General features: G+C 52.5%; 5 protein-coding genes across 6 annotated transcripts; 3 read left to right on the top strand and 2 right to left on the bottom strand.

Moving 5' to 3' along the window:
• The first annotated feature begins 87 nt into the window (after positions 1–87).
• On the top strand, positions 88–2,831 carry EFHD2 (EF-hand domain family member D2). The gene is made up of 4 exons (XM_015882468.1): positions 88–343; positions 1,799–1,946; positions 2,036–2,170; positions 2,273–2,831. Exons 1-4 carry the CDS (start codon positions 93–95, stop codon positions 2,405–2,407), a joined length of 669 nt encoding a protein of 222 aa, XP_015737954.1. The 5' UTR covers positions 88–92; the 3' UTR covers positions 2,408–2,831.
• Positions 2,832–3,221: 390 nt separating this feature from the next.
• On the top strand, positions 3,222–4,751 carry LOC107323260 (chymotrypsin-C; the record flags this gene model as incomplete). Its single annotated transcript, XM_032448831.1, has 7 exons — positions 3,222–3,335; positions 3,435–3,532; positions 3,603–3,725; positions 3,980–4,116; positions 4,193–4,338; positions 4,440–4,589; positions 4,676–4,751. Coding segments are annotated over 7 exons (786 nt in total), but the record flags the coding sequence as incomplete, so codon positions are not given.
• Positions 4,752–4,956: 205 nt separating this feature from the next.
• CASP9 (caspase 9) lies at positions 4,957–11,583 on the bottom strand. Its single transcript, XM_015882460.2, has 10 exons — positions 11,411–11,583; positions 10,187–10,400; positions 9,626–9,706; positions 9,219–9,250; positions 8,232–8,408; positions 7,902–7,991; positions 7,139–7,286; positions 6,479–6,658; positions 6,172–6,281; positions 4,957–6,020 (listed from the first exon to the last, which is right to left on the bottom strand). The coding sequence occupies exons 1-10, from the start codon at positions 11,540–11,542 to the stop codon at positions 5,928–5,930; spliced, it is 1,257 nt and encodes a 418-aa protein (XP_015737946.1). The 5' UTR covers positions 11,543–11,583; the 3' UTR covers positions 4,957–5,927.
• A 5-nt stretch (positions 11,584–11,588) lies between these two features.
• Positions 11,589–20,511, top strand: DNAJC16 (DnaJ heat shock protein family (Hsp40) member C16). Of its 2 annotated transcripts, none has more exons than XM_015882459.2 (14): positions 11,589–11,801; positions 11,874–11,940; positions 12,410–12,740; positions 13,535–13,719; positions 14,178–14,282; positions 14,452–14,610; positions 14,926–15,056; positions 15,422–15,605; positions 15,788–15,970; positions 16,212–16,288; positions 16,703–16,783; positions 16,874–16,972; positions 17,287–17,454; positions 17,642–20,511. In XM_015882459.2, the coding sequence occupies exons 1-14, from the start codon at positions 11,638–11,640 to the stop codon at positions 18,027–18,029; spliced, it is 2,322 nt and encodes a 773-aa protein (XP_015737945.1). In that variant the 5' UTR covers positions 11,589–11,637; the 3' UTR covers positions 18,030–20,511. The 2 variants fall into 2 exon arrangements, with proteins under 2 accessions (XP_015737945.1, XP_015737944.1); XM_015882458.2 differs by having other exon boundaries at positions 17,284–17,454.
• Positions 20,486–22,689, bottom strand: AGMAT (agmatinase). Its single transcript, XM_015882463.2, has 7 exons — positions 22,387–22,689; positions 22,110–22,312; positions 21,897–21,945; positions 21,573–21,768; positions 21,270–21,449; positions 21,085–21,169; positions 20,486–20,847 (listed from the first exon to the last, which is right to left on the bottom strand). The coding sequence occupies exons 1-7, from the start codon at positions 22,620–22,622 to the stop codon at positions 20,774–20,776; spliced, it is 1,023 nt and encodes a 340-aa protein (XP_015737949.1). The 5' UTR covers positions 22,623–22,689; the 3' UTR covers positions 20,486–20,773.
• Between the last annotated feature and the right edge of the window lie 20 nt (positions 22,690–22,709).

Here is a 22,709-nt window from a genome sequence, read left to right as displayed (position 1 = left end):
CGTCCCCCCTCCCTTTGCGAGGCGGCTGCTGGGGCGGAGCGGGGCGGAGCTGCGTCTGTTCGTCCATCCATCCATCCATCCATCCGGGCACCATGGCGGAGGAGCTGGCGGAGCGGCTGGGCCGGCGGCTGGGGATGCGGGAAGGGGATGCGGAGCAACAGCAACAACAGCAGCAACAGCAGCAGGATGCGGAACCCACCCCGGTGCCCCCCGGCAGCCCCGCGGTGCGGGCGCTGGGCAGCGAAGGTTCACCCGGCGGCGGCCGGAGGCTCTTCAGCCCCGCGGCGGAGTTCCGTGAGTTCTCCAGGCGGCAGCTCCGTGACATGGAGAGACTCTTCCGACAGTGAGTGTGGAGGGGAGCCCCCTCCCCAACCCCCCCACGGGACCCACAGGAGAGACCCCGGGGACGGAGCGCCGGACAGAGGGTCCCCATTGCCCCGATCGCATCCCCTGTGCTTTGGGAAGCCTGCAGCCACTGGTGGGGGGGAGGAAAGGGGGGCGGTTCTGGAAGCCCCCAGTCCCTTTGCAGGACCCGCCCAGCCCTGGGCTGATGGTGGGAGGGGTCCTTTGGACTTCACTGCAGGGGGAGATGCAGTGGGTTCCCCCATTTCCTTGCAGGGGGCTCCACTCGGGACCCCCCTCTTGGCTCCCTGTGGAAGGAATCCATGGGATCCCCCCCTTGTCTCACCCAGTTCTGCACAAGAGCTGAACCTCAGGACCCCCTCTCGGCTCCTTGCAGCCATCCTCCCACCCTACGAACTCTTTCAGAAGGGTTCCCCTGGATGCAGCCTCCCCACAGCCTTGCAGAGGGGACACCAGGACCCACAGAGCAGGCTGGAAAAGGGACATGGGACCCCCCCAGCCCCAGGACCCCCACCTTGGCCATGCATACGGGCTTTGGGCTGCGGCAGTGGTGTTGTCACGTCCTCGGTGCCATCCCCACGTGTGATGTTGCAAGCTTGGGTTAGTGAGCTCAGCCAGATGGGGGGGAGCTGAGCAGCAGTAACTGTGCAGGGGGAAAATAGGGTCTGCAGATGGAGGGGATAAACCCCTCTCCCCCCAGCCTGACACACTGTGAAGCGTGTGGCCGTGGGTGCTGTGCCCGTGGGCAGATGGCAGCAGCACGGGGTCTGGCTGCAGAGCAGGACGTGCACACACGCACGCACAGCAGCGAGAGGAGCAGCACAGCAGCTGCAGGGCTGCAAGCAAAAGGGGGGTCGCAAAGGGGGGAGCATGGGGATGGGGTGATGGTGTGGGGCTGAACCAAGCCGCTGCGTGCAAGGTTTGTCCTCTCTCCTGCCTTCCCCTGCTGCATTAAAGGATTGCGACGCAGGAGAGCCCACCCCAGTGGATGCAGAGCTGCAGCCAGGGGCTCACTTTGCAGCAGCGGAGCTCACAGCATTACGATGCCAGCAGGAAAAGCACGAGGGTTCTGTGCTGGGGCACAGTGTGAGCTGCACCGTGCTGCGGCTGCGGGGACAAATGAGTCACAGCCCCGCAGAGCTGCACGTCGCTTCCTGCAGCCTGAGCAAGGAGAAGTCAAAAGTGCATCATATAGAGCCTGGCTCAGCCCTATAGGCACATATAGGGCTGACCCCTTTGCTGTACGGAGTTGGCGGCATGTTTGGCAGCAAGCTGCTGGGTATCAGTGCCAGAAACCACATTCAATGGGCAGGGAGTGCTGAGGATGCTCCTGGGAACCATTAATGGTTGGATAGAACCAGCTGTGGTTTGGCACAGCAGCCCAAAGTGACAGTGAGGATGTGCCCTGTGTTGAGGATTTACCACCTCCTTACAGGTACGATGCAGGGAAGGATGGTTTCATTGACCTGATGGAGCTGAAACTGATGATGGAGAAGCTGGGAGCGCCACAGACCCACCTGGGCCTGAAGAACATGATCAAGGAGGTGGATGAGGACCTGGACAGCAAGCTGAGCTTCCGCGAGGTGAGCGCAGGGGTTGGGTTGTGGCTTCATCCTTTGGTGAGGAGCTGGATGGCACATCCTGGATGGTGATATCCCACCCCATGCTGCAGTTCCTGCTGATATTCCGCAAGGCAGCAGCGGGTGAGCTGCAGGAGGACAGCGGGCTGCACGCTCTGGCACGGCTCTCCGAGATCGACGTCTCAACAGAGGGCGTGAAGGGAGCCAAGAGCTTCTTCGAGGCCAAGGTAAGTGCTGGGTGGCACAGCAGTGACCGTCGGGCGGTGGGGACATGGCCAACGTGCCACCATACAGCACACAATGGGGTGACAACGTGCCACCATCCCCAGGCACAGGCGGTCACCAAGGGCAGCAGCTTTGAGGAGGAGATCCGTGCAGAGCAGGAGGAGAAGAGGCGGCAGGCGGAGGAGATGAAGCAGCGCAAGGCGGCCTTCAAGGAGCTGCAGTCAGCGTTTGCTCAGTGACTGTGGCATGAGGAAGGAGCCCCACCACGCCATCACCCGTCCCCTGCGTGTCATCGTGCCCACGACTCGTGCCAAGCCGGGGGCAGCAGTCACTGTGCTCGGTGCCACGGAGCAGGCAGGCGCCCAATGTGTTGGGTTGGAGGTGGCCTTGGCTCCCCTTGGGTTTATCATGGTGAAAGATGCCCATAAAGGCCACCGAGGGGAGAGAAGCTTTATTTCTTGTGTGTCCCGTCCTCTAAGCACCCCAAGGGATGGTATCTGATGTGCTGTCCCTCCTGGAGTGGTTGTGCCGATGACTGTGATGTCCCACCGAGGTGTTGTCCCAACAGCTGCTTCCATTCTGCTGTATGGATGTGTTGTTCGCTGTGTCGTTTTCTTTTTCTTTCTTTTTAAATCCCAAATAAATATTATATTTCCTAAGGAAGTGTTGTGCTCACCCGTACCCAGGTGGGGTGGCAAAGTGGGACCCCCATGTCCCTTCATGGCTGGAAACACGGTCAGGGCCACATCTGTGGGGTTGTACATGGGACAAGTGTATCTGTTCCCAAGTGGGCTGTGCTGCTCTGATAAGAAACAGCACAAGGAGGGCACACAGGCTGTGGGATTTGGCCACCTGTCACCAAGGGGAAGGCCACGTGCCCAAGGGCAGGAGGTGGCACAACCAACATATAAGACAGCGGGCTCTTTGGTTCTGCCACATTGAGGAGCCTATAACCATGCTGGGGGCTGTGTGTCTCGCCGTCCTGCTGGGCTACGGTGGGTGAGGGCACGGAGAGGGGGGTGTTGGTGGGGCTGGGGGCTGTGCCCATGCTGATGTCCCCATGCTGGGTGTCACACAGCCTATGGATGTGGGCAGCCAGCGGTGCCACCTCTGTTAGCTCGTGTGGTGGGTGGTGAGGACGCCCGTGCTCACAGCTGGCCATGGCAGGTAGGTCAGGGGGGTCTATGTGCCATGTGGGGTCCATCCCAATGTTGGTGGCATTGGGGACGGGTGGCCACCACGTCGTGACACCGTGTGGCCGTCCAGATCTCACTGCAGTACAGCCGTAATGGTGCCTGGAGCCACACCTGTGGAGGGACCCTCATTGCCCCCAGTTGGGTGCTGACGGCCGCACACTGTATCAGGTAGGGTTGGGGGCAACCCATGGGGGGACAGCACCCCATATGTGTGCCCCACACTGATGGCCATTGGCAGCTCCTCCCTGACGTACCGCGTGGTGCTGGGCGAGCACAACCTGGAAGTGGAGGACGACGGCGCGGTGGTGGCCGAGGTGGAGAAGATCATCGTGCACGAGAAGTGGAACTCCTTCCTCATCATGTAGGGCAGCAAAGGGGGCAGGGAGAGGGGTGGGGGGCAGGGATGGGGATGGTTGGCAGTGTTCTATAAGATTTGGTTGGTGGCTCTCTATGGGGTTTGGTTGGTGGTTCTCTACAGTCTTAGGTTGGTGGCTCTCCATTGGGTTTGGATGGCAGTGACTCTAAAGGATATGGTTGGTGGCACTCCATGGGGTTTGATTGTTGGTGCTCTATAAGGTTTGGCTGGCTGTGTCCTATAGGGTTTTGTCATTGCAGCAATGACATCGCATTGATCAAGTTGTCGCAGCCAGTGCAAAGGAGTGACACCATCCAGGCTGCCTGCCTGCCACCCAATGGGCTGGAGCTGGAGAACGGCTACCCTTGCGAGATCACTGGCTGGGGACGCCTCTCGAGTAAGCAGGGTGACCACAGAGGGAACTGAATGGGGTCAGAATTGGTTATTGGTGCAACTTGAGGCTGTCATTGCAGCTAATGGGCCGCTGGCGGAGGTCCTGCAGCAGGCTCGGCTGCCCGTGGTGGACCACGAGACCTGCTCACAAAGCGACTGGTGGGGCGGCCTGGTGAGGACCTCCATGGTGTGTGCTGGCGGTGACGGCGTCGTCGCGGGATGCAACGTGAGTGATGGGGCTGCTGGCCATCCCCAATGGCTGTGGTGGGGTTGGAAGGATGGAGATGGGGAGCTGTGGGGTGTATGGATGTAACACTGTCTGGGCAGGGGGATTCGGGCGGCCCCCTGAGCTGCCAACGCAATGGCCTGTGGGAGGTGCACGGCATCGTCAGCTTTGGCTCCTCCTGGGGCTGCAACACAGCCAAGAAACCAACAGTGTTCACACGGGTGTCTGCCTACATCGATTGGATCAACGAGGTAAGAGCAGAGCTCTGGGGTTGGGTTCTCCCCGTCCTTCTCCACGTGCAGGTCTGACCACTGTCTCACCCCTTTGTCTTTGGCAGAAAATCAATGAGAACTGAGGATGAGCAGAGCAGGTCACGTATCGTGGTGTGCAATAAAGGGAAACAACTGGCATCGTGTGCCCCTGTGGTTATTTGTGGGGCATAAGGGGGGGCACGTGGCGGAGCCAGGGCCCTTCCACTGGAGTGGGATGAGCCCCCGGGGCTCTGAGCCCACACTCTGTATTTCTTTAATCTTTCCTACATTGGAAAGACTCTTTAATTTACAGTGCGCCAGCAATGTGGGCTGCAATTCGGGTGAAGGACAGGACAGGCATTTGTGCTATTGACAAGACTGACAGAAACATTTACTGCTCCGCGTATTAGAAAAACAGCAGTTGCATAAACATCATTCACTGACTAACTCACAAATAACACCTTCCAAAGGGAAACCAGCTAGCAGCCAAAGTGCTGAATAACTGTACAGAACCTGGGATGTCCTTCCTAGATTACCAAGCCCAACCCTAACCCACCCCCTCCACGTCCCTCAGTGCCACATCTACAGCCAATAAACATTAAAACGTGTCCTAACTTTCTAGTTTGAATGCCCAAAGGTGTTTTCCATCTATATTCTATAGCTCTATATATGGGGTACTGCATACATGAAGGTCATAGTGACAATGCAACAAGGCTGTTTTAGAGCTAACAATATGTATATACTGAAAAAGGACACGAGAGAGAACAGAAGACTGAGTACAAAACAAAAGGGTTTGAATTTGGTTTTTTCCTTTTGATTTTTGTTTCAATCAAACAGAAAAATCTCTTGTTGCACAAATCAGCTATTTCCATTGATTCCATCAATTAATTCCATCAATTAATTCCACTGACTCCTCCAATCCGCTGCAGTCGCACCAGGAAGGAGAGCAAAGCCACAGCACAGCGGGAGGCCCTCACTCCACAATGGGATCACTGGGCCGGCACACTCTGGCAATGGGGATTCCAACACACATCCCTTCCCCTTTCCTATCACTGGGACAGAATCATAGGGGTTGGTCAGGCACCTCTGGAGAGCATCAAGCCCAACCCACCTGCTAAAGCATGTTCCCTACAATAGATTGTCCCTGCAGGTTGGGACAAGGCCAGTCCTCATCTTATGGCTACTTCAGCCCAGTGACAGCACTCACAGCTTGCATTTCTCAGGACAGACCCCTCCACAGCCACCAGGAGCAGCTGGTTCAAGTCACAGCAGGGACAGCTTCCATCCAGCCACAGGGAAACAATCCTCACGTTGATGGGGACCTCGACACCCCCAGCATCATTTGCACAGGAAGAAGAACTTCTTACGTAGGAAGTTGAAACAGCCCGGGATCTGCTTGTACTTCCCCTTGGTGGACACGATGTCTGATACCTAGGAACAGAAGGTGTGCTGCGTGCTCAGTATCACAACCCTTTACAAACTGCCTGCCTACCCTGACAGATGGCACCTCTGATTATTGCCTTCCTTGCTTTCTAACACTACAAAAAAAATAAGGTTTATGAAGAAAAAAAAAGACATTTACCCGAACTAACATGGTTAGCAGGTCTTCAGAACTGGCATAACATTCCAGCACGCTGTCCAGGGTTTCCACATACCATGAGCCACTCACCCTGTCCCTCCAGGACACAAAACCTTCAGAGAAAGGAGAAAATTACTCTTGCAGACAGTCTTGCTGTGTCTGCATCTCACACTGTCTCCAAAAGGTGGTTGCCCCTAGATTTAGTAGCAGACACTGACTACTGGTGGCACAGCAGCTTGGTGGTGTGTTGGCCAAGCATGTTTAGCATCAATTACCTGTGTAAAACGTTTGCCTGGTGCAGTTATCTCACCTGGAAAAGTTGAGTAGGACACCAAGATGTCACCAGGAGTGGGCAAACTGGCGACAGCATCCAGCTCATCCACACTCCCTGATGGAGCCTGGAAAGGAATCGCATCCGACTCTATGGAACCTTGGCAGGTTTCATCTCGGGGTGATTCAAAATCCACCTCGAATCCTTGGTCCTTTTGTTCTGCAAGAGAAGCTCTCACTCACATCTGACACTCTCTGCAGCCATACATCCTCTATTAACAACTGTAGGGGAAAAAGTCCTTCAACAAAGGCCACGCTTTTCTGCTCTCTGATGGTGCTGCTACAGTCAGAGCCATCAGGCTCCCCACTAACCAAGCCCTCCCAACCAACATCTAGAGGTTCCTTCCAACCCAAACCATTGCTAAACACAAGGAACAGGTGAAATGCTCCTGGATGTGGGGCCACTACTGCCCTCCTCCCACCTCACATCCCCCACTCTGCACAACGAAACCACCCGTGCTGCCCTCCTGCAAGATGCTCCTGAAACTCAACCCATGTTAGCAGTAAGAATATGTGGTTGGGAATGCTACAAGACACCTGGATAAAAGGGCAACAGACACAAAAGGAAGAAGGCAAAGCCTAACTGTGTTCTAACCAGCCTGCTCACACCTAACAGCTTATTGGCAACACAAAGATTCACCTCCTCCACAGGCCTGGATGAAGAAGAGTTTGGGTTTTCCTCTCAAACTCGGGCACTGGGACCCATTGAAATAGTTCACAATCTTTTCAATTGGAATGGTTTTGCCATCTGTTCCATAAATCCCTCCAGGAAACTGAATATGGCTTGTCTGGAAGAGGAAAATCCAAGAGCTGTTAACACAGAAGGAAAGACGAGCTCAGAGGGAACCCAGCTCTGCACGAGTGTTCTCTCTCTCTCCCATCACTTTCTAGCATAAAGCTTCCAGATCAAATCTCACTTCCTCATACTTGTATATGCACACTGCAGCAGGGCAAAGGGGTTCCCAGCAGACACTGCAATATCCAAGAATCCAACCTCTCAATAAGATCCAACTCCTGTTCCACCTCCTCCAGTAACGGGATTCTTTATCCTCCAGGACAAGGGGCACACAACATACAACCCTTTTAGAACGATTTATCTCTTCTCCTCCAACCTCAAGGCCAAAATCTCGTAATCATTAGTCTTAGTCGTGGCTAACGACTCCTCAGGCAGAGCCAGAGAATCAGGAAGCACTCAAGTCCTACAGTATGAAGGTCAGCACCACCTCCTTCTGCTCTTTGCACACCACTTGGTTCTGAGGTACAGATCCCACATTCAAAAGCTAACAACGATTGACCAAAGGCCACCAACCCCTGGAAAGGCATTGCAGCAGAGAACCCTGTGTCTGCTTTCACCCAGATACAGGATAAGAATTCCCCATGATGTCAGAGGAGCACAAACCCACCTGGCAGCCATGGGAGAGGATGACCACAAGGCAGCAGTCCAGGGCACTGTGGTCGAGCCGTGCCAGCTTCCGCAGCTCCAGATCAATTTCCTACATAAAAAACATCATGTTTTAAACTGCACACTGGCCACAGATTACAGCCAAGCCCTGCCGTCAGACCCAGTTGGATCTCTGCTGCTTTCTGCCTAGTAAAAATACAATATCAGGCATCCCACATACAGACCACAAAACCCATTGGCACAGAGTAAGACTCACATCATCCCTATGCATCACATCAAGGAATCACAGTTCAGCTCAAGGAGTACCAGGTCCTCCTCCTGCCACCCTCACCTGAGCTTTGAGGTTCCTCAGGGTCTGGACATTGAAGCACAAGGACCTGAAACGCTTCTCCAGCTTCTCACAGTCTATGTCAGAGCCAGCCCGAGGTGACAGATTGGAGTCTGGGCTGAAGCTGACGTTGTTGAAGATCAGGCAGTGCCCACAAGGGTCTGCTCGCAGCTGGTACACCTGGCATGCAACAAGGGGAGCTCATCAGTCCCAACTGAACACCTCCTAACACAGAGCATTCACCATCTAGTGCGGTGGGACGCATACGTCAGATTTAGCATCAACTCCAACACGTTAATTCTGGGAGGGCCCTCCAAACCCCAGCCATGTGAACACAGCCACTCACCCTACCCTGCCTCAGGTACGAGCTGTGCTGTCAGGATGGCAGCACACACGTTTCTGAATGCTCAATGCCTGCTTCACTGTGAGCCTCCTAACGTGCAAAAGCTGCAGCACATGTTTACTGTTGCTTTCCCTACTTCTGTTACCCAACACAGTGATTACAAAGTCAAAACACCACTTGATAAACAACACACGACTTGGTGCCTGAGGAAATCACTAGCTGTCTTACTTGAAAGTGCTTAAGCACCATATTTAGCTCCATGTCATGTTATTTGCAGCACGGTTCGTGTGATCCCAAGGAGGAGCTGACTAATGGATTGACCCACTCTGAGCACACTGCCCTGGTTACAGCCACGTCAGCCCCAGCACCAAGGACTGGATGTCACAGCACTGTTCCCAGCTGCAGCAGCTCTGTGCTGTGGGACTTCTTCAGTCTAAGAAGAAGTTTAAGCCACACTAAGACCTTATTTTGGACATTCTGTTCTTTGCCTCGTGAGGGTGAACACTTAAATATCTTCAGCCTTGCTCTGCCTTTTCAGTTCTTAAAGCACAAGCTCCTTGCAAGCAGAATCTCTGAAATGACTGGCAGCAAAGAACCCCAATACTATGACAAATAAACTGGAAAAGAAGAGGATTTAGAATACTAACCAGTCTGTGGTCGCTCTTGTCAACAGCTGAACCTACAACACACCACAGAGAAATGGGATTTAGCTCTCAGCACTCAACAATGAAATGTTACACCTATTCTTCGCAGAACTAACATCAACCTTGCCCTGTCATCTGTCACACGTGAGTGACACCCACCCCTTCTCACCCCATCACCCACCAGAAGCAGCATTTGGCTCTTATCTCTTAAACCACAAAGAGTCTCAGCAGTTAGAGCCTGGACCTCAAGCACACGCTCATCCCCACCTGGGACACCATACACTATTTAGTTGGGGTCACCTCCCAGCTAGCATGCATCTGAACTGGTCTGCAATTCACAGTGCAAGGACAAGCAAGGAACTGACCAACGAGCTGTCAGACCTCACTCAGGGCTGCAGGACAACCCTTACCCTGGGCTGGTGCTGGAGGCATCCGAAATCTCTCACTCTCAGCTTGGACTGGGATGGACAAGTATTCCGTAGTTCTCACACCTGTAATGGCATGGGAAAGTCATCTCTCTCCTTCTGCCCCTTCTAGTTTTACATTGGAATTAAGCAGCTCTTGTTCCCCTTAAGGACCACAGCTTGCAGCTACACCACTGCAAGGGCAGATCAAAACCACTTCTGTTTTTCTTTTATCTGAGTTCAGTGAGGTTTCTTATGACAGCTGTATGAGCCACGCCAACAGATAAAGGGCAGAACAGGAGTAGCAAAGCCACACTGAAACCTGTTTGCAGTGCAGCAGTACAAAGGCTACATGTGAAAAGCAGAAGGAAGCCGCCAGTGCACAACTGGGGCTTCAACACTTCTGCTACCAGAAAGCACAACATCCTCCTAACAAAGTCACACAGTCACCACTATGACCTGTGCCAGAGGATAACAAAACCAGGACTTCACAGCCTACTTTCTACAGCAAGAAGGAACCCAGCTACTACACTCCACCATGCAAAGAACCACGTTCTCACTACTTACTTTTGTCACGCCTTTCTCCAGGCAGCTCCAGCTGCACAGGCCTCAGATCCACAGGTGGGGACATGGGGCTTCCGCACCCCTCATCCAGCATGTCAGCCAGGTCACCGTGCCCGGTGTCCCTCAGGATGGAGAGGAATATAGGGAAGGCCTGCTTCCCACGGCTCTCCAGGTCAATGACCAGCTGTCGTGCTTGTTCCCTTCGGGTGCCGGCGCTCTGCAGAGGAAGGAAGGCAGGATAAACCTCAGTGATGCTCCCTGAGCCCTTCAGCTCTGATGCTTCCACTGCAGCATTGGCCACAGATAGAGACAGGAGGGAACGTGAACTGCTGGTTCTGGGGGATAAGTGGACCAGGGGATACACCCAGCTTATCAACATGGGGATAAGAGAAACCTTCTCAATCAGTTTAACAGTATCACGGAGGTGGAAACAAAGGGAAGGGCACCAGGCAGATGGACAGTGGAGGAGACAGGGGTATCACAGAATCACAGAATTGTAGGGGTTGGAAGGGAGCTCTAGAGATCATGGAGTCCAACCCCCCTGCCAAAGCAGGCTCCCTACACCACATCACACAGCTTGGCATCCAGGCGGGTCTTAAATATCTCCAGAGAAGGAGACTCCACCACCTCCCTGTGCAGCCTGTTCCAGTGCTCCGTCACCCTCACTGTAAAGAAGTTCTTATTAAGGAACTTCCTATGCTGTATTTCATCCCATTACCCCTAGTCCTGTCCCCACTCATTACTGAAAAGAGACCAGCCTCACCACTATGGCTCCCACACCTCAGGTATTTATAAACCTGAATCAAGTCCACTCTCAGCCTTCTTTTCTCAAGGCTAAACAGACCCAGTTCCCTAAGTCTCTCCTCATAGGGTACCCTGGGCCATGTCATGGGTATAGTGGGGACACAGGACTCCATGGGATACATATGACACTGGGGTTCTGTCACCAGGCTGAGGTAATACAGGGACTAGGTATTACAGGTAATAGGGACACAGGGACCCCCCAGGTGCTGTCACAGGGCTGAGATGATGCTGGATCCCTCAAGGTTTGGGATTGGGGGCACACGGGTCCTTTCAAAGCCTGACAAAGGCCTTGTGGGGGCAGGGGACACCCTTGGGCCTGTAAATGAGCTGATACCCCAAACCCCGTCACTGAGGGGACGAGAGGTTCTGAGGGGACACAAGGCCCCACCACCGACCCGAGAGGCCTCGGTACCCCCAGCCCACCTGCATGTCCTCCACCATCGCGCTGGTGAACACCCCTCGTTCCCGCAGAGGCCCCCATAGCACGTCAGGCCGCAGTCCCTCCACCAGCCGCAGCCGACCCCGCCGCAGTGCGCTCCGCCGGGCCTCCTCCATGGCCGCCACCGGAGGCGGAAGCGTCGCTATGGTGTCGGCGGGCGGGCGGGCCGGATGTGCTGGGTGTGGGGTTGAGGCCGGGGCCGGTGCCCGCCATGGAGCTGGGCCGGGTGGGCCCGGCCGGGATGTTGGTGCTGTTATTGCTGCTGATCACGGCACAGGCCGCACCGGAGCGGGATCCGTACCGAGTGCTGGGTGTGGGCCGCTCCTCCAGCCAGGCCGACATTAAGAAGGCGTACAAGCGGTTGGCACGGCAGTGGTACGGAGCGGGCCGGGCTGGGGGGTGTGGGGGGGTACGGCAATGGGTAACGGCTCCACCTTCCAACTGCAGGCACCCGGACAAGAACAAGGACCCGGGAGCTGAGGATAAGTTCATCCAGATCAGCAAGGCCTACGAGGTGAGAGGGCACTGCAGGGGGCTGGGAGGGGGATGAGGGCATTGCTGTGGGAGCTGGGGTGTATTAGGATGGGGAAGGGGAGGCTCAGGGTAGAGCTCATTGCTCCCTATAACCCCTGAATAGAGGATGTGGTGAGCTGGGGTTGGCCTCTGCTCACAGGTGACAGCAATAGGATGGTGCAGGTTGGATGCTGGTACTTACTGCATTCATCCCAAGGGCATTGGAATCTCCTTCTCTGGAGATATTCAAGACCCGCCTGGACGCCGAGCTGTGTGATGTGGTGTAGGGAACCTGCTTTGGCAGGGGGGTTGGACTCGATGATCTCTAGAGGTCCCTTCCAACCCCTACAGTTCTGTGATTCTGTGATTGCAGTGGGTTTGTATTCCCACATCCATTCCTTAAGGGATAACCACTGTCACCCTTTCACTCTTTGCACTGGGTTACCTTTCTTCACTCATTTCCTTCCTAGATTCTCTCCAACGAGGAAAAAAGAGCAAACTTTGATCGCTACGGAGATGCCGGAGAGAGCCAAGGCTATTCCCAACACCAGCAGCGCCAGTTCCACCACTTCCATGAGGGTTTCTACTTTGATGAGTCCTTCTTCCACTTCCCCTTCAATTCAGAGAGACGTGACACCTCAGACGAGAAGTATTTGCTCCATTTTTCACATTACATCAATGAAATCGTGCCAGATAGTTTCAAGAAGCCGTACCTCATTAAAATCACCTCGGATTGGTGCTTCAGCTGCATCCACATCGAGCCCGTGTGGAAGGAAGTTGCTCAGGAACTGGAGGCACTGGGTAAGGATGAAGCATTGGGGCTGAGCATGAATTTCCTTGCAGAATGAGGTTCTGGTCCATAGAAGGACTCAGAGTTTAGGTCACAAGGTTAACACTCTCTTGTGTGTTAGTAAGAACTAAATCAGTGAGGCTAAGCATTATAAACAAGGCTTTCCTTCTGACTCACAGTTTCAGCTCCTGGTGGTTTCACTGTTGTTCACCCCCAAGGTTAAAAGAGGAAGATGCCTTTCCTCCTTAATTTTAGTCCAGCAGCCATGGTAATAAATAACCACATGATTGAAGGCTGGTGTGTAAATCCTGTATGGCTCTGTCCTGAACTTGGAACAAGCAGAATACAGCACCTAAGTCACCACCATACAGGGCTGTAAGGGAAGTCTGGGGACTTGTCAACCATACTGGAAATATATTGGGGTGCCAACAAGAAAGCTGGGAATGGAGAGAGCAAGTGGATGTTTTGTTTTTCATGCTGGTGTCTTTTGCATGCAAAAAACCCCACAGCAGGACACAGAGGTGGTCCAGTCCCTCCTTACCATGCTCTTTCTCCTTTGGGTTTTACTGTAGCACATATGACATCGGTGGGTAGAACAAAAGAGGCCATCACGTTCCCTCTCTCCCTTGATAAAGCTCTCAGTACAAGTTCCAAGGGACTGCAGCGCAAGGAAAGTACAGAGCTGGGAAGGATTGTGACATATATAAATAACTCCCAAGTGTGGTACTGGGTAAGGGGTCTTAAAACTCAGCTGTCTGATCCAGGTTTGGGGGTCATCTGTCATCTTCTTGCTCTCCTTTTACAGGAGTGGGCATTGGGGTCGTTCATGCTGGGTATGAGAGGCGCCTGGCCCATCACCTCGGTGCTCACAGCACGCCGTCGATACTGGGACTGATGAATGGGAAGATAACCTTCTTCCACAGCGCCGTCATTCGAGAAAACCTGAGGCAGTTTGTGGAGAACCTGCTGCCAGGGAACCTCGTAGAAAAGGTACAGAGAGGGGAGTGCAGCAATCTGGTTGCTGTCTGATTCGAATAGATCTCTTTAGCTGTTGCAGTGGCTCATCCAATTAATTCAACCCAGAGCTGAACTGTGTCACTGACGTGAGAAGAGCCAACTGGGGAACCAAAGTGCTTCAAGTGCTGTAATTATGGCTACACACCCTCCTTCTCTGCTTGGAAGCAAACACACAGCATCGTTCTGTAACACTTATTTTCTTTGTGACAGGGCTATTTGCACTGCAGCATATTTAGGCCAGCAGTGTAGTCAGTATGCTGCTCTTCCAGCTGCAGCACCACAGCTTGTGTCAGTCCCACATCAAACCAGCACACATCAGGCATACCTGTGACAGCTTTTTCAGACCCAGATTCACTCAGGCACCTAATCCTACAGCCCTGAATGTATCCGACTGTTCTGAGGTTAAACTAACATTCTGACTCTGTTTTAAGATTACAGATAAAAACTACATCCGCTTCCTATCTAACTGGAAGAAAGAGAACAAGCCCCACGTCCTTCTGTTTGATCACATGCCAGCTGTGCCATTGTTGTACAAGGTAAAGCAATATCTGCCTCTGGATTTTGACTTGCTACTAAATCCGGTGCATGCCCAATGGCATTTAAACAGCAGGGGGTGTTCTTGAAGCAGTTACCATGAGCACTGGGGGGGACAAGGCATTCTTTACGTGCTAATGTAATGCATGCTGGTGCTTTCTTCCCATCCAGCTGACTGCCTTTGCATACAGAGATTACTTGTCCTTTGGTTACGTGTACGTGGGGCTCAGGGGGACTGAAGAGTTGTCCAGTCAGTACAACATCAACGTCTACACGCCGACCCTGATGATCTTCAAGGAGCACATTGACAAGCCCGCTGATGTGGCACAGGTACAGCTCTGAGCCCTCTTCAAGTGCTTCCATGAAACTTTAGTTTTTTCTCTGATCAAATGAGAGGCAGCACCTCTGGCTTCAGCAAAGGCAGTGAGCAAAGCCCTAGGAGGGAGGTAGCTCAATGGGCGTCAGCTGTGGGGTCTGAGCTTTGTAGGGGATAGTTGCAGGTAACCTGTTGGTCCTGGGGCCTCTAAGTGTCTATGGGGGTTTCAGTGAGGCTGGCATCCTCCAGGCTTCAGGTGAGAGCCTTAGACCAGCTTAGCTCTCCTCAACCCACTTGGTACCAATCTCTGCTTTCTTTGTCCTCTCTAGGCACGAGACATGAAGAAGCAGCTCATTGATGACTTCCTTTCTCAGAACAAGTTCCTCATGGCAGCCAGACTGACCAACCAGAGGCTTTTTCAGGAGCTGTGTCCTGTGAAGAAGTCACACCGTCAGCGAAAGTAAGGCTCCTTGGGAACTCATTTTGTCTCCTGAGGCTCTGGGGTTGCTTCTAAAGCCATCTGTTGTTGGAATCTGAGTGAGATATAAAAGGTCTCCAAGGGAAGGAAGGAAATGACTTGCACTGGAGGTTGCTGGGTATCCATGCAGCTTTTGTGCCTCCACATCTTGAGACAGAGGGCAGGGAGGAGGGATGAGGAGTGGGGCAACAGCCTGGAGAGATCAACATCTAGAAGGCAGAGGCAGGCTTTCAAAACAACAAACAGGGTTTCCATCCCTTCAGGATCGTTCTCATTAGCAGAAAGAGGACAGCTGTTTCCTCTGGCAGCCTCAACAGCTCTTCATTCTCCATCTCTGTGTTGCCTAGGCACTGTGTGGTCCTGCTCACTGGAGAAGGCGATAAGTTTGCTGATGCTTACGAGGCATTTTTGACCTTTGCTGTGGCCAACACAAAAGACACTCTGAGGTTTGCACACATCTATAACGATCGGCAGCCAGAATTTGCGGATGCTTTGCTGATGGATGAGGAGAAGTACCGTGGGAAATCAGCTGTGAGCATTACCTTTCTTTTCTTCTGCTGCTGCTTTTCATCTGTCATTGTAAATCTCATCGCTCTATGTAGGCCTCTGTAACTCGACCTGACTCTTAATTCTGGGCAGGGATTTGAAGCTAACATCTTTCTCAAAAGAAGTGCCATCCTGTCTGACATCTGTGATGTGGTTGGCTTGTCCAGGTGGTCATTTTGGAGCGGCGCAACAACGCAGGGAAGATTGCCTTTAAAACCTTGGAGGAGCCCTGGCAAGGCAGCAATGAGGACAACTTCATCCTTCTGGATCTCCTGGACCAGCTAAGGACAGACCCAGGTCTTCTCTCCTCGGAGACTGTCCTGGCAGACTTGAATGATGAGCTTGCTCCTGTAAGTGCGAGGCCTTTCCAGCCACTTGGCAAGTGTGTTGCCTCCTTAAACAGTTCCATTATGCTCATTAGTGGGAATCATACTCTACAAGTGTTCTTGCTCAGGGAAAGATGGGCTCATAGCATAATCCAAAGCTGATTTGGGGCTGGTGTTCAGTTCAAAGCTGGGGCTCTCATTGGTGCTGTGAATAACAGCTTTAATATTTGCTTTTTTTTTTTTTTCCCTCCCTTCTCTTAAACAGATGTTCCTTATCCGATGGTTCTATTCCACACTGGACTATATCTTGGACTGCTGGGACAGTTTGTTTCATAGCAACTGGTACGGATGGGGCACTCACAGTTCTCAATAGGGAGCTGTATTGCTGTTCTGTTGTTCAGATGAGTTATAGAACCAGGTTTGGATTAATAGGAAATGAGAGTGTACCAAGTACACAGGTGCCTGTATGCTGTTGAGGTTAAGGTGAAGAGCAATGGCAGCACAGTGACATTAGCTTCTACCTCAAGTACTGGTTACTCTGGCCTAGAAGTTGACTGTGATATTATGCCCTGAAAACACCAGCCATATCATTCAGTGCTTTCCACCACTTCCCCTTAGCCTTACTTGAAAATGGTTCTGTTTTTGTCCTTCTTTTGGGTGGGAGCAGGACAATGCTCCAAATCTTGATCATGTTTCAATTCAAGGACAAACTGTGCTGCTCACAGACCTGATTGCTGTTTGCAAATCTTCCCTTAGGCGAGAAATGATGCCCCTGCTGTCTTTGCTCTTCTCTGCACTCTTCATTCTCTTTGGCACTGTTATTGTTCAGGCCTTCAGGTGAGTGCACACCCCAGGGGATCTCACAGTCCAGCCAGCAGCAGCTCAAAGCAGCCCATTAAACAGACCCCAAATGATTGTCCTTTGCAGTGATTCCAGTGACACAAGGGACTCTCCTGCCTCTGAGAAAAAAGACACCACTGCAAAGACCGAGAAGAACGACACGAGCTTCAGCAAAGAGAGTAACAGGTTCCTTCTCTCTTCTCTTCAAAGACGTTTTTTTTTTGCTGAATTATTGTTTGTGAAGAGAGCACAGCAAGTAGCAGGTAGAGAAGGGCATGGTAGAGCAGTGCCAGAGCTGTGCGGATGGAGTAGTTGTTGCAAGGGCAGTATGGGCACAGAAAGGCAGGAAAGAGTGGTGTTAAGCGGAGCAGAGAGGACGTGGATGCAGATATTTAGTTAATGGGCTGCAGCTACAGAACACAGGGCTGGATCAGTTTAACGAGGGGGAATTAATTCATCTTCTATTCCCTTTTTACTCCATCTTTGTTTTGTTGCAGCAGAGTCCCCAAAAAGGGCTTTGTGGAGGTGACAGAGCTGACAGACATCAACTACAACAGTAACCTGGTGCGCCTCAGGCCGGGTCACATGAACGTGGTCTTGATTCTCTCTAACTCCACCAAAACTGCCCTCCTCCAGAAGTTTGCCCTGGAAGTCTACACATTCACAGGGTAGGTTGGGGCCTTCTCCTGAGCTTACTTTCCTGCTTTCACACCTTGCATAAGTGCTCAACCATGTCTTCTCAGCACTGAGGTGCAGCCTCACCAGTGCCAAGTACAGTATCTTGTTGGCTAAACCAACATTGACCAGCCTGACCTGGGAGCTGTGCTCATCCTGCTTCTCTGTTCTTCCTCCTAGGAGCAGCTCTCTTCATTTCTCCTTCCTCAGCCTGGACAAGCACCGCGAGTGGCTGGAGTACCTGCTAGAGTTCGCACAGGACGCTGCCCCCATCCCCAATCAGTACGACAAGCATTTCCTTGAGCGTGACTACACAGGATACGTGCTGGCTCTGAACGGCCACAAGAAATACTTCTGCCTCTTTAAGCCTCACAGATCAGGGGACGAGGGTGTGTGTGAGGACTATGACTCCTCCTCGCTACACAACGAAGCCAGAGGGAAACCCTCCTGCAGCCCAGGATCTAAATCCATTAAAAACAAATTGCATAAATTGTCCTTTTGGATGGAACGCCTTCTGGAAGGCTCCTTACAGAGGTTCTATATCCCCTCGTGGCCTGCACTAGACTGAGGGATTTTAAGAGATTCTAACAGACACACTTTATATGAAGATGCCGAGGGACAGCTCTCTCCAGGTCTAAATAAACGATCGTGATGAATGAACCTTAGGTTTTAGGTGAACTCTCTGAGGGCCGGTGACTAGAAATATCTCCCTGCATCCAGAGCCCGGGAGCGCAACGAAGCGTGTTGAAACGCCTTCCACCAAACCATCCTCACGTTTGGATGCTGTACTGTCAAAGAGCCAAGAAGTCTTTTTTGTTTTCCCTTCTCATCGTGCCACACCTGCTTCCTGGGCCATCCCCATTTCACCTCGGATGAAATAAAAGCAGTCATTTCTGCTGCAGCGATGTGGCTGGTTACACAGGGCAGGTCGTGGCTCTCCTCTTGCTTCCTTGTGTGCGTGCTTAGCCCATGGTGCATGGTGTAACCCTGGCAAGACCCTTCAGACCCTCCCAGCAGACAGCCGTACCCCTTGGCTACCCCTGGGTAAGTGACTTGGAGCAGCCCTGTAGCTGACACTCACTCCAGCTGGGCTGGGAGGTGATCTGCATGTTTCATGCTCCTTGCGTAATAGTTCCACCATAACCAGGGAGGGAAGGGGTTTTGCACAGCCATAAATTACTGTAACGGTGTTGAGCCATTTAAATGTTCGTTGTTTTCCAGATGCCTTCCTGCTTCTGTCAGTTTTAGAGGATGTATCTTAGAGCCATAACTTTAACCGCGTCCTCAGATTGTAGGCATAATGCTGCTATGAGCCAGTAGATGTGTAGAAGAAACTCTACCTAGCTGCTAGGGAGCCAGTGGGGGCTCCTTTCAAACACCCTTACATCTGTAGTACAAACCAACCCTTTCTTTGTATCAAGGAACCTAATTTGTCAATGATTGTACTCCTGAAACGTTGCCCCAGAAATGCTGTACCAACCAGACCGTCTCTTACGTGTGAGGCTCCTTTTCTTTTAGGTGTGGGTTTAAGATGCTTTGTCGTCTCACCCATTCTGTTCCTGCCACAAATCTTTGTTTCTCTGCAGGCTGCCTTGGGTTTTCTCTTGGTTTTTGTTGTTAATGGGTTTTCTTTTTTACACATAGGTCTGTGTCAAGCTCATGCAGTCACAAAAGCACAGAGTCCCACACTGGGGTAACAGGCTGCCCGATGTGAGCTGGGGGAGGCTTAGCAGTCATCGAGGTGCTTGTAGCTCCTCCAACCATAACACAAAGCCAAAGGGTTTCCTTCCATAGTTGGGACTGAAATCCTGCAGGGTCCCAACCTAGAGCTCAAGCCAATTTGCTGCCTGCATTACTTTGATGCACAAAACCTGGGCCTGTTGCATTCCTGGCACACTGAGTGCAGCTTCACCCACTGTTGGCCATCCCACTCCCAAATAAACATGGCTGTGCTGCCAACCACCCTTATGTGAGGCTGCTGGATTTTAGCTTAGCAAGCACTGGGCCTCAGCTGCAGGAATGAGGCATTAAAACTGGGGGAATGAAGGAAGGAAGGAAAAAGAGATCTCCTCCCTGCTAACAAGCTACAGGGCACACACGTGGTGCAACAGCTGGGGTTGGGGCAGGACACTGTGTCAGCCTGATGGTGACACATACATACATACCAAATTTGGATGAGGAATGAGGATGGACAAACCCATCTGCCATCTCTTCAGCGAGTCAGAAACCCGAATAAACTTTTGATGTGCAACTTAAGAAAGAAAAAAGACCAAGTGCCTCGTTGTGCTGCAGCAAGGGAATTCAGCCCTGGGCTGAGTAAGGAAAAGTAAGGAAAAGATCTGGCCTTGTAGCCTTCAAAATATCATTTCTGTGGGCTGCAGCAATGCCAAACTGTTCTGAAATCACCCACTGAGGTAGTTTTGGCTGTCACAGAGTGCTGGGCACTTGCTTTCCAGTAGAAGAGCGTGGTCAGAGGCCCCTCAGCTGCTGCTTACGCCTGAGCTCTGCCTGCCCTCTCCCAGCAGTCATAAGCTGAGATCCCCGAATCACCCCGCATCGTAACTTATCATCAGCAACACGCACTGCATGTGGCAGTTTGTAACCCAAAGATTGAGGCAGCTCACTCCTAATGCACTGTTTGGTGATAAACAAGCAAAGCAGCCCCGCTTGGAAGCTGAAATAAAACATCCTTACAGCAAAAAGGGAAGCGGCCCCGAGTCAGAGTTTGTCCCAAAGCCCTTCTCTTGACTGAGCATGGCAGGAGCAGAACCTGCCAGCAACTCATACACTAACACAGCCTGACAAGTGGGACTGAAAACCAAGAACATATTTTGCACTTTTGATACAGGGAGGGAGGTGGGGAATTAATTAACTTATTTGGCAAACGTGTCTTTTTGATTTTTTAGTTTGGGGTTTTGTTTTATTTTTTCCTGTTTCATTGTTGGTTTGTTGTTTTTTTTTGGCGTGTGTTTGTGATCAGGCACTGATGTCATTTTGTTTTAAGATGATATACGGATTCGCAACCAAAATAAAACTATTTTAATGTGTGATCAGGTGGCTTTTGTGTTTCCAATTGACCCTGTGGGCAACCAAACCCCCCTCCTGCAACACCAGCAGTTGGGCCAAAGGACACCCAGCTCTCCCCAGCTGCTGTGCTTCACTACCTCTTCTAGCAGCACGTGGCATTTATTCCTTACTGCAAAGCACCTGGAGGAGAGCAGGACATCGGGAACCTCATCCAAGGTCTGCGATGGCATCTTGCTGGTGGTGGTTCACTGCTGTGCAGGGTTGGGGGCCAGGCAGGAGCTGCCTTCACATTGTTTTCACTCCAGGAAGGACACACAACATTTCAAAGAGCAGATTGGCCCCTAACAGGGCGGTGTTACCTAAGAAAAGACACACACAAAATAAATAGTAATAGAATTCATGCTGTGACTGTTCATCTGCTTTCACCCGCAGCGCTCAGCCACCTCTGTCAGCTCCTATACCACGTTCTGTAGCAGTTCATGGAGCCCAGGGCTGCTCTTTGCCTTTCAACACTAGGTGGCACCTACCAAAACCTGAAGACTTCACTGCAAGTGCCCTTGCTGCCCAACCAGCCCCAAAGATTTCCATCTACTCACCAGAGACATCATATATGGGTGCCACCTCCACAAGGTCACATCCCACTATATTGAGTCCTTTGCAGCCACGAATAATCTCCAAAGCCTGAGAGGAAAATGGATTGGGTACAATAAATGATCTGGGTTCCTCAAATGGGAAGAAAGACATCCTGATCCTATTGGGAAGGGAGCTTTGTGCCCCTCACCTGCATGGGTGTGAGCCCAGCAATCTCTGGTGTCCCCGTTCCTGGGGCATAGGCAGGGTCCAGCCCATCGATATCAAAGCTGATGTACACTGGGCCATCCCCCATCTGCTGCCTCACCTCTCCCATCAGTGGAACCAGGGACTTCATCCAGCAGTCCTCAGCTGGAACCACCCGGAATCCCTGCAAACACATGAACTCAGCATTCACCATCCCACAACCAGCATCCCAGATCCCAAAGGAGACTGGGTTGCATTTCCCATGCACCCAAATAGGCTTCAAGTAAGAGCAGCTGCCAGAGGCTACCTGGTCCCAGCAGTACTTGTATGGATCCGGAGCATAGGAGGAGCCACGGATTCCAATCTGAACCACACGGCTGCAGTCCAGCAGCCCTTCATCCACGCAGCGCCGGAATGGGGTGCCATGATAGATCTTCTCCCCCAGAGCCATGTCACTGGTGTCGGTGTGAGCATCCACATGCACCAGCCCCACAGGGCCATGCCTGGGTGGAATCAGGTGGGCAGATCAGCCCCCAGCCCACATCCAGCTTCCACCACTGCTGCTGCCATTCCATGGGCTGAGCAATGTTAGCACAGGGCTGTGTTTGACACCTCATGGTTGGAAACTTACTTTTCTGCCACAGCCTGCAGGATGGGGTATGTTATGGTGTGTTCTCCACCTGCAACAGGACAAGGAAGATGCTGTATATTGCAAGAGGCTCTCAGCACATCTTGCATTTGTTTTCCAGTGATTTTTTCCCCCTTTCACTTATGTGCTCAGACCAAATCACGTCAGGAGAAGATGGTATCAGGACAGAAGGAGGAGCTCCCACAGGGCCCTTACCCAGAGTGAGAGGCACACAGCCAGAGGCCACGATCTTCTGGTAGGACTCTCGGATGCGGCGGCAGCTGTCGGGCAGGTTGTAGAGGTTGACATTCACATCTCCAATATCAGCCACCAGCAGGGAGTCAAAAGGTGCTGCCCCGGTGCTGGCGTTGTACCTCCTCACCAGCGCTGACTCAGCACGGATCTGCTTTGGACCGAACCTGGGGGGTGAGAATGTGGGCAGGGGAAGCTGCAGGCAGAGCTAAGCAGAGCCAAGCAGCTGCTGCCCTCCTACCTGGCTCCAGGCCGGTTGGAAGTGCCCACGTCAAGGGGAACGCCGACAAAAGCTGCATCCAGCCCCTCTGCTGAGGTCTGAACAGGAAGCCTCAGCATGGAGCAGACCCCCACAGGCCGGGCCACGAACTCAGCACTGGGAGGCACGTTGAACTGTGAGGCTCGGCGGCATGGAGCAGCTGTGGGTGCAAAAAGCCACCGAGCAGAGAGCCTGGCTGTCCTGAGCAGACAGCTCATCCTGCCGCACACACAGCAGGACCCCAAAGCCCTCTGTGTCCCTGCAGCCAGGAATAGAGCCAGGCGGGCTCACTGTGTCACCCTGCT

This window comes from Coturnix japonica, chromosome 21, assembly GCF_001577835.2.
Source record: "Coturnix japonica isolate 7356 chromosome 21, Coturnix japonica 2.1, whole genome shotgun sequence".
Classification (NCBI taxonomy): domain Eukaryota; kingdom Metazoa; phylum Chordata; class Aves; order Galliformes; family Phasianidae; genus Coturnix; species Coturnix japonica.
Note: the sequence above shows the minus strand (reverse complement) of the source record. Positions and strands in the feature narration are given on the sequence as shown.

Excerpts from the sequence above, each read along its gene's own strand:
- EFHD2 (XM_015882468.1), top strand. The coding sequence starts at position 93 with ATGGCGGAGGAGCTGGCGGAGCGGCTGGGCCGGCGGCTGGGGATGCGG. Across the intron at positions 1,947-2,035 it reads GCAAGCTGAGCTTCCGCGAG|TTCCTGCTGATATTCCGCAA; the intron begins GTGAGCGCAGGG and ends CCCATGCTGCAG. Across the intron at positions 2,171-2,272 it reads AGAGCTTCTTCGAGGCCAAG|GCACAGGCGGTCACCAAGGG; the intron begins GTAAGTGCTGGG and ends CACCATCCCCAG.
- CASP9 (XM_015882460.2), bottom strand. The coding sequence starts at position 11,542 with ATGGAGGAGGCCCGGCGGAGCGCACTGCGGCGGGGTCGGCTGCGGCTG. Across the intron at positions 8,409-9,218 it reads ACAAGAGCGACCACAGACTG|GTGTACCAGCTGCGAGCAGA; the intron begins GTTAGTATTCTA and ends GTTGCATGCCAG. Across the intron at positions 6,659-7,138 it reads CATCCAGGCCTGTGGAGGAG|AACAAAAGGACCAAGGATTC; the intron begins GTGAATCTTTGT and ends CTTCTCTTGCAG.
- DNAJC16 (XM_015882458.2), top strand. The coding sequence starts at position 11,638 with ATGGAGCTGGGCCGGGTGGGCCCGGCCGGGATGTTGGTGCTGTTATTG. Across the intron at positions 11,802-11,873 it reads AAGCGGTTGGCACGGCAGTG|GCACCCGGACAAGAACAAGG; the intron begins GTACGGAGCGGG and ends TTCCAACTGCAG. Across the intron at positions 16,784-16,873 it reads GTTATTGTTCAGGCCTTCAG|TGATTCCAGTGACACAAGGG; the intron begins GTGAGTGCACAC and ends TGTCCTTTGCAG.
- AGMAT (XM_015882463.2), bottom strand. The coding sequence starts at position 22,622 with ATGAGCTGTCTGCTCAGGACAGCCAGGCTCTCTGCTCGGTGGCTTTTT. Across the intron at positions 21,450-21,572 it reads ACAAGTACTGCTGGGACCAG|GGATTCCGGGTGGTTCCAGC; the intron begins GTAGCCTCTGGC and ends ATGTGTTTGCAG. Across the intron at positions 21,170-21,269 it reads CTGGGCTCACACCCATGCAG|GCTTTGGAGATTATTCGTGG; the intron begins GTGAGGGGCACA and ends TTTTCCTCTCAG.